A 9,796-nucleotide genomic window follows, 5' to 3' on the forward strand; every position below is an offset into this window, starting at 1 on the left:
TAAATGTTATTCAAAGGATTTATAATGTCAATAATACATGTACTTGCAAAAAATATCGTACGAATTATTATCAACTCATGTTACAATGAAAATTACGTTAAGGAGGAAAAAAGGAAAAGAAGAAGGTTGTGACGATAATGATGATTATGATGATGATGGGAACAAAGGGAACAAAGAAGAAGAACAAGAAAGGGGAGGAGAAGGATAGAAATAATTATCAACGAAAATTATCTTGTTATAATACAATGATTTTATATAGGAATTCGAGTATGAATTTAGGCCTACAGATAATATTTAGATGAAATATTTTATTATGTACATTTAAATGCTAATTTGAAGGATTTTTTAAACAGTATTTCTCGTGTTCCATTTTCAATCTCTACCTGGGGCCGTTTCATAAAGCTGTTCGTATGTTAAGAGCGACTTTAAGAACGACTAGTGATCCTTCCTTATGTGCCAAACCATCGCCAATGAATATATTATTTACCACAAGAAAGGATCACCAGTCGTTCTTAAAGTCGCTCTTAACATACGAATAGCTTTATGAAACACCCACCTGGAGATAATTTCCTTTAGAACCGGTGACATATCAAATTATCCTGAAAGTAATTGCTGGCTTTAGAAGTCTTATCCAAAATCATTACAGATTCAATCTAATTCCGATAGGGATAAGTTTTCCTCATGAATAAATATTGATACTAGTATCAACATGTATGTATGGGACCTGGGAGTCTTAGAAATTTAATCGGATTTTAGAGAATATGAATTAATATCACAGAGATATAAAATGTATAATGGGGCCTTCCACCTGTACGCATTCTAATACAGGAAAGAGGAAAAAGGTGCGATAAAAGGAGAAACATATCGGACCAACTAATCTTATAGCACTATATTTTTGTGCGCCTTCTGTTGGTAGCCCTGATAGGTTTTCTTCCTATATTATTATTTTTTTTTTCTTTCAATTTTAAATTTTATTTCTCACTTTTTCCTCCCCCTCCCCCCTCTCTTTCTTTCTCTCTCAATCCGTTTCTCCCTCACCATCCTTCTTCACCTTTCTCTCCTGCAGAGCCCAGTATACGCGGAAGATGAGAAAATAGTATGTTGTTTGTGCTGCGCAACAGGGCCAATCAGCGTTTCTGCGCATACGGATAAGAAATGCTACGTCCCTGGAGAAGTTGTGTACATTTCGGCGAACCTGGAAAACAAAAGTCGACGCAGTGTATGCACGTTAGAAGCCGAATTAATTCAGGTGACTAAAGTGTTATGTTTTTTTTCCGAAAGTATTATAGAATAGAACTACTACATCTAAAAATCTTAGGAACTGTAGATATGCAAACACAGGCTGGGGTTTATTTATAAAGCTTGTCGAAACGTAATGAAAGACTGGATAAACGAAAACGGAATTGAATGCAGAAATGATACTAAGTAATCGTTAAGGAAAAATTGTATTCAACATTTCCTGTGATACTAATTATTCAGAGGAGAATGTTGATGATGTATTTTCTCTGCATGGGAAATACGGAAGGAAAACATGTGCTTGTAGTCTTTCAGTTTGATTCTTCCTTTTCAAGATTATCCTTGTTTTATTTCTGTTCATTCGTTTCTGCTCATGTCTTGTTCCTACACTGCTAGGAAATTTGAACAGAAGTTCCTGCAGCAGGGTATTGAGAACACCTGTAATCTTACTGCACTCTGCGATCCTACACGCATCGCGTAAAATCACTGAAAATGTGTATTTGATGTATGGAACCTTCCAAATTTATTGTAATAAAACGTTTCCCCTTTTTTTAATTTTTTTTTTTCATTTTTCATTTATTGGTTTCTGCAACACTTTTTCATGAACATATTAACAAAGAAAATACAATAATAATATATATATAACTGACAAGCAAAACATACAAAAATAAAATGCATTTTCTATTAAAACATCGATTATTAGAAGGTTGCAGGGGTTGCCACTATAAGCTAAGCTTGACCGCGTGGCAACCCCAGAAAACGATGATAATTATTCTTACTACATTATCTTAACGTAAGGGTGCAGGTGCATAATGACGGGGGAGGAGGGGGGGGGGGCGCTTGGTCCTCATAATGTATGCTTTATTCGTATTCTTATAGTTGTTGTTTTCCTTTTTTTAAATCATGTGTTTCATAAGATATAGAGAAATAGCCTATTAACTTTGTGAATATTTATTCAATGATAGTGATTTAATACCTTTTTTGAAAGGAGAAATGAATCTTAACTGTTTCAGCGAACTTGGCAATGTATTCCATATATCAGGCCCATGATGTCTAAGTGTTTTATGTGCTGATAGTGTTCTAGGATTTTCTAAGTGAATATTCTGACAAGTCCGTGTTGGATATGAATGTAAGTTGTTATTATATGAAAAGAAATCGGTAAATACAGAAGGAAGCAGTTTGTAATGATATTTATGCATGAAAATAGCTATTTGTATGGTATTTATATCATATATCTTATACGTTTTTAGACGATAAAAAAGAGAATCAGTGTGTGAAAGATATGTTGATTTTGTGCAGATTCTAACAGCTTTCTTTTGTAATAAAGTAAATGTTCAAGGTTGGTTTTACTACAATTTCCCCAAATAAGGTTACAATAATTAATATATGGTAGTATCAATGCATTGTATATCATTAAAAGGGAGTGCTCTGGAAAAAAATACTTCAATTTGTATAATATTCCAATTCCTTTAGCCATTGATGAGGATATTTTGCTTACGTGTTGGTTCCATGATAAATGTTTGTCTATTGTAATGCCAAGAAATTTCACAGATTCTTTTTTATCTATTGGCTCATTGTCAATTAGAATGTCTTTTGGGAAATCGTCATTCCTATGAGTGGCTTGAAAATGAACAAAATGAGTTTTAACGGACCCGTTCTTTTAAATTGCAGAAAAACTCCTGTTAAAACAATTTACATAATACTTCTGTTATTTTTGTTCTAAAATCATCCGGGCGCCCGACGAAACGTAATGGGCAAAATTTTACAACAGCTCTAAAAGTTTTGACGTTATTTTATTATATTTAAATATTTTTTTTTCAAATTTCAACCCTGTTTTATTTTCTTTCTTTTTCTCACTTGGTCGTGATTTTTTTTTTTGGGGGGGTGGCCCCCAGGCCCCCCATCTGTACGCCAGTATCCCATCTAAACGTTGCCAAATTATTTTTGAAAGTAAGTACTGATTCCTTTTTAAATTTATGGTTCCAAATCTATTTATTTTCATTATTTTACTATATTTAGTCCGTGAACTACGGTGCAAGGAGAGAAGGAGTGGGTGCACCTGGTTTCCGTACCACATCACACGTAGTCAAAGCTATACGGTCTGAGGGGTGTGGTTCCTATTCAAGAGCCACATGGGTGCAGAAACCACTCGTGATACCACCTGTACCAGCCACGGGTTTAGAGGGGTGCAGCTTTATCGATATCAAGTATTATATTAAGGTATGAAAATCAAGTTGTCAAGTATGATTTATGTTGCAGCCACACGGGCAAAAGGGATTCCAGGGGCCCCTGTCTTACAAAGAGTTATGATTTAAAATGATCAACCGCAACTATGGATGAACAGCAATGCCAACATCTAAAATGCATGTTTGTCAAATATTTGCAAGATATAATGTATTTTCGTACATTCATCGTTCTTTGGAAGATTCAGTGTGATTCTTTTTGTTTACTAAGAAGATTTCTTGTTTAAAAAAATATGGTACGGATGGATTTCCATACAGCTGAGATTGATTGGATCAATCGTAACTCTTTGTAAGAACGTGGCAATGACCAACGAATTTTAGTATGTTTTCACCGTCGATGAATTCAAAGTCGGTTTCGTTGGTGTTACCGTAGTAGTCGAGTGGTAGATAATTATGAATCGACTCCATGGGGTTGGGAGTCACTATACGCCAATTCCAGATTTATATGAAGTCACTTATCCATCTTTTGTGTCAAAGTCAGGGTTCGAGTTTCCAACCACCATTGATTTAATGTATAAACTCGTATGCATAATATTTGATTTGCAATCTATTGGTATATGCTTTATTTGATCTATTGCAGTGACGTCCTTGTATGCTTTTGTTTTCAATGAATTTTGCGGTTGTCATTTGAATTATTTCTTAAGGGAATGTATTGGAGTATTTCCGTTTCTTTATTTCTCATAATTTCGGCAAATATTGTTCAAGATATTACTGGAAGTTTCCGAATGATGAAGCAAGCTGTCTTTTCTTGTATAGATTTGTTACTAGGATTTAATAAAATGAATAATGTCATTAACAAAAGCGAGCATTACTTCAAAAGTACTTTCGAAGCCTCAAGGTGCAAAGGCCCATACGACCATGAATGCAAGTCATGTCATTTTTTGTTTTGCCGTTTTCATGAACTTATTCTATAATATAAATGCATCCCAATTACTTCTCTTAATTTTAGTTTACAGCCGACGTAGCTACCACGCCCTTCGATGTTGATCTAATGTTGGAGATCACTGTGGGTACTGAACCGCTAGAGGGCAGCTTCTTCGGTCGGTCAATGGACAACCAAAATGAGACAGCCATCGCAGATATTCATATTGACTTGGGAAAATCAGTTGAAGACCGTAAGTGCATCTTTATATGGGGTTTTATCATAAATGAAATATTATAGTTGGATGAACCTTTATATAAATCAATTCAATTGAAGCAGATTATACCAATTACAGTATTGTTATGACTTTAATCTGATGTTAACACATACAATCGTTTAAATTACTTTATACCTTTAAACGTTAGCTGCAGAGGGAAGAAAATGGATATAGATAATAGAGGGAAATTGCAATAATAATGATAATAATAATGATATAATAATCCGCTTTTTATATAGCGTTTAATACATCGGAACGACGTGTCTAAGCGATTTACAGATATATTATTACCCCGGTCATCGGATTCAATCAGTCATTCCCGCACACATCCTTCACTCCCTGGGGAGTATTCTAGTCAGTCGCTGATGAAGCGCACACAGTACTGGACAAGCTACAATGACTTCCACATCCTACCGGATACCTATTTAGCAATATATATATTTTATAAAGAAATTTAGAAAGAAATTCACAGGAAGAGTAATAGACGCAAGATCTTGTAATATTGAAAATAATGAAGACTCAAGAAAATTTGATGAAATGTTTTTAAAACAAGATTTATTTTCCTAACTTGATTATTATTGTCATTCCAGTTCACACATACGAGCAATGTGCTCATGGCGCCCATGAAATAAGAGATGAAGAGGACAATGAGTACGTGTACGGCGGACTGGGATTCACCCCACTGTACAACTTCTACAAGACACCGACATCGACACCAATGCCTCCTCGACATCAGTATCTCGACGTCGTGACGTCATCGCCAGATAAATCGACATCCGTTTGACATATCGCATGTATTACGTCAAAGAGGACTTAATTACTATATGCGTTCGGTGTGACTATTTAAAACTCTGAATGTGGAGACAGGGCTGATAAAACGTCATCACTTACGTCATGATACTGACATAACAGGATGATGTGAAGTGTATGGTAATTGATAAAGATCATCGTGCGAGTGACCATATTTCCAGTATGGGTATGATACTGAGGACCTGATGAGGTCCTGTGGTTGAACAATAATATTGATGAGTATAAACACGGTAAAAAGACCAATGCAAGGGTATAAACAAAGTTGCAGGAGAGCGTTTGGGTTTCAGTGATAACTACGATAAGCTACTGAATTGCTTACACCAGATTTACTGGGAGAAAATTTGTCTTTAAAACTAATTGGCAAGACGTTTCATGAAACATCACTGAGGGAGGTATTTCATGGTGTATTTTGATGACTGTTATAAGCTACTGAAACCCTTGCATCTGATTGGTGGACCTCATTTTGACCTTGAATTTCTACCTAATTCTTACTCTTAGTACTTGAAGAGTTGGAACGCAATTTCAGTGACAGCAAACGTCACATACATATATACATGTCAGACCAAAGAATGATATTTCAATTATAAAAAACACTCATATCTTTGACAATTATAGAAATACGTGTTGTCAATTAGAATTCGTTTCATGATCGTTAAAGAAGTTGACTTAGTGGGTCAAGAAACTTCGATAAACGGGTATTATTTTCAGAGTTCATGAAAAGTCAACAAAGGCTAATAAAATTAATTGATTCAAAGCCGCGCCATATAAATGGGTGTTGTTTTCATTGTAAATGACCTTGAAACTTAAGGAGCCTTTAAAGTGCAATCGACTTGACGACTTGGCGAGATACGTTGTCTTTCCATGTCGACATAATAACCTTATTATGTCGACATGGCGAGATACGTTATCTCGCCAAGTCGACTTATAAAGGGTTATATGTCAGTTTGGCGAGATATTTGGACTCTCGCCGGGCCTTGGACACTTCATATCTTGCCATGTCGACATATGCTATAAGTCGACTTGGCAAGATCAAATACCTCGCTATGTTGACATATAACGTTTTATAAGTCAACGTGGCGAGATAACGTATCTCGCCACGTCGACATAATAAGATTATTATGTCGGCATGGCAAGATAAAGTATCTCGCCAAGTCGTCAAGTCGATGGCACTTTAAAGGCTCTGCAGAAACTACCTTAGAAGGGTATTATGATAATACGGGGGTCATGCAACATTAAGGGATACACTCTATTTCCACACTGAAAATGTTAAGTGCTTATAGTATTCCATATGCTTGCATTAAAATTCAATAACTTTTATGTATAAATACATTCACCTCATTTCCTGATAACTAGACGCGAATTTGAATTCGTGATTGAAAGATACAACTTTCTCTGACAAGTCAAAAAATGTGTTCATTTTTATCTTCTTAAAATAATTCAGATCTTAGTTTGCGAGAATGCAACATGCTACCCCCCCCCTCCTCAAAAAGGGGGATTGTTAAGTGATAAGGAATCGGATACAAGACTAAATCTATAACTTGATGAATCCCTTGGCAAATTAATAAAGTGATTTATATCAGTTTGATGTACAAATTTATAAATAAGAGAAAAAAAATTAAATATTTATCGATGTATATGTGACTTAATTTTGTAACTTTGAAATAATTCATTACACTTTAAAACCAATGATAGTTACACTAGAATGTGTAAGAGAAAATTATAAAACCATATCCACCTTGAAATATCAGTGTAGCTAGTTTAATACTTTACATTTATTTCATATAACTGAAATGATGTTGGCTCATTGTCGAGTATGACTTGACGAAAAAAAGTGGATATAGGAAGAGCATCAAATCAGGCTGATACGATTAAGCTATGGAGATGAAGATTTTGGTTTTCCATAGGTATTATCGCCCTTGTTAAAGTCATTAATAAAACTGAAAATTATTGCTTATTAAAATGATTGTCTACTCCGAAATCTATGAACCATCAAATTCCTTAACATTACATTAAACTGCGAAATATTGATCAACCTTTTCATGCTCGATTTATTTCATCCCCATGTTTACTATTGAAAATTCAAAAGCTTGCCACTATTATGTAGTACAGTGACAAAATTAAGTATATTTCCGATTGTGATTTTGAAAAATATATACATGTACATGTATTTGTAAAACTGTTGTAAATACACTTGATATGATATTCGATATGTTATGTATCCATATTTTTACGTTTCACCTTATTAAAGATATATTCAAATTGTTTTGATATATATATTTATCCTTTATTAATCGTATCTTGATGGGGATTGTAAATTATTTACTTCTTGGCCTAAATAACATCAACATTTTATGCACATTTTGGGTAACTTGCCGAATTAATGCAGAACCCCTGTTCATGATCACACAAATGGAGTTTTAGTGTTCGTATATTCATTCATGGTTATATGAAAATATGAATTCATGTCCATTTTTAAATGAATGTGCATTCATAAAACAAAGAAACAGTAAGACAGGGGTAAAAAAAGAAAAGAAAGTTAAAAGGACAATAAACGGGATGAGGTATATGCACTTAACTGTATTATGCCTACTGAGAGGGGAATAATGGTATAATCACAGGTCACGAAATTGATTTTTTTACTGTGTCATTTCCTTCTGATTTATAACCAATTCTGCCGTATAACCACATCATTTTATAAAACAAATAATGCACAGGTTAAAGTTCGTGATGTTAGTGGCGATGCAGGCATTTCTGGAATCTACGTTGTTGTGCAAGTTTCCAGCTTTTGTCATTGAAAAATACACTCAAATGTAATACATCACCATTAGCAAACCCCGACCTGTGCATTATTTGTATGATTTCTAAGGTTTACACCCCAGTTGCATAGCTTCCAAGTAATCATTAGAATGTCATCTTGGCGTACTTTCAGCACCTTGACGCAAAGTTGACGTAGAATTTTATCGTAACAAATACCTTCTATCGTGATAATAATGGTACCTTGTAGAGTGAACTTTTTAGGTGGTTAAAAGTGCATGGTTCCCCGAATAACCCACACTTTTTATGAAGCAATAAAGATATGATCATGCTTAATGAATTTTCTTGTGTTTCCTTGATTGTGTTATTCTTTAATTTGTTTTTTTTTATCGGATTTCAATGATTATTTCTGGGCCCTAATTGATAACAAGGTAAAAACGTAATGAATAGATCCGTATCATGAATTTATTTCAAACTTCCCCAAAAGTATCTGCTGCCATCTCTCGGTCAGACCAATATCAACAGCCAAATCCAAATCTTTTCCGAAACCAACTGAGACACAGGCCTCGAGTTATTCTCAATATGCTTATGTATTAAGTGTGCTAAATGTTAGATTTGATTAAAGCCTCCAAAGGGTATTGATAATGATACAAGCCATGTCATTATCATTTAGTACATCATGCAATATTGTTTGTTTGTTTGCTTGAAATTTATTTCTGCGTTCAACATGTTCAACATAATACAACATAATCAATTATTACATAGATTTTACATATATATACATTTTAGACACACGTATCATTTACAATCTCTTTCTGAATATAAAAAAAGCATATGAAAAATATTATTCAACTCAATTTCAGAACGCAGGAGACCGTCGTCATGAGCGACCTGCTTGATGTTGACGACGGCCTCAAGGTAAAAAAAGCGACATGTAAAACTTACACATTTTTTAACAAGAGGTCATGAGGGTGTAGTGCATGTGTAGTGCAAGTGCAAGTGTAGTGCAAGTACATTAGAAGAGGAGGGGTCAAAATTCATCATTAAAAAAATACAAGTATAGTCAATGTGGCGGATTTGAATACAATGATATTAGGTTGCGCTTCATAGTGGCTTTAAAGGAATAAAGTGAGGAACACATTTTTGTAGTTTCGGGTAAATTGTTCCATAAGTCGGGGCCATGGTGTCTAATTGATTTATGAGTTATTAATAACTTTGGGTTTGTTAGGTGAAAATTTCCAGAAATACGGGTAGGGTATGTGTAAATTGTACTGTTTAGATTAAATAAATTTTGAAATGAGGAGGGAAGTTGGTGGTTTTTGTATTTGAACATAAAAACTGCAACTTGCATGACATTCAAATCAGAAACCTTCAATGTTTTGAGCTTACAGAATAGTGGATCAGAATGAGAAAAATAAGACGATCCTGTACAGATACGAAGAGCCCGCTTTTGTAAGGTGAGAATAGGGTTGAGTTTGGTAGTTCCACAATTGGCCCAAACAATATTACAATATGTTTTGTAAGGAAGTACTAGTGTATTGTATAGTAAAAACAGAGTTACTCGTGGTAACATAAACTCTAACTTATTATTAATTCCCACACCTCGAGAAATAC

General features: G+C 34.5%; 1 protein-coding gene across 1 annotated transcript in view; it reads left to right on the forward strand.

Moving 5' to 3' along the window:
- Positions 1 to 8,534, forward strand: part of LOC121416073 (arrestin domain-containing protein 3-like) — a 29,155-nt gene extending 20,621 nt beyond the window's left edge. Inside the window, exons 5-8 of the mRNA XM_041609524.1 lie at positions 1,067 to 1,249; positions 3,256 to 3,456; positions 4,429 to 4,594; positions 5,209 to 8,534. Of these exons, the coding sequence (XP_041465458.1) occupies positions 1,067 to 1,249; positions 3,256 to 3,456; positions 4,429 to 4,594; positions 5,209 to 5,402 (744 nt within the window). The 3' untranslated portion in view covers positions 5,403 to 8,534. The remainder of the gene's footprint in view (positions 1 to 1,066; positions 1,250 to 3,255; positions 3,457 to 4,428; positions 4,595 to 5,208) is intronic.
- Positions 8,535 to 9,796: the final 1,262 nt, after the last annotated feature.

This window comes from Lytechinus variegatus, chromosome 5 (genome assembly GCF_018143015.1).
Source record: "Lytechinus variegatus isolate NC3 chromosome 5, Lvar_3.0, whole genome shotgun sequence".
Lineage (NCBI taxonomy): Eukaryota > Metazoa > Echinodermata > Echinoidea > Temnopleuroida > Toxopneustidae > Lytechinus > Lytechinus variegatus.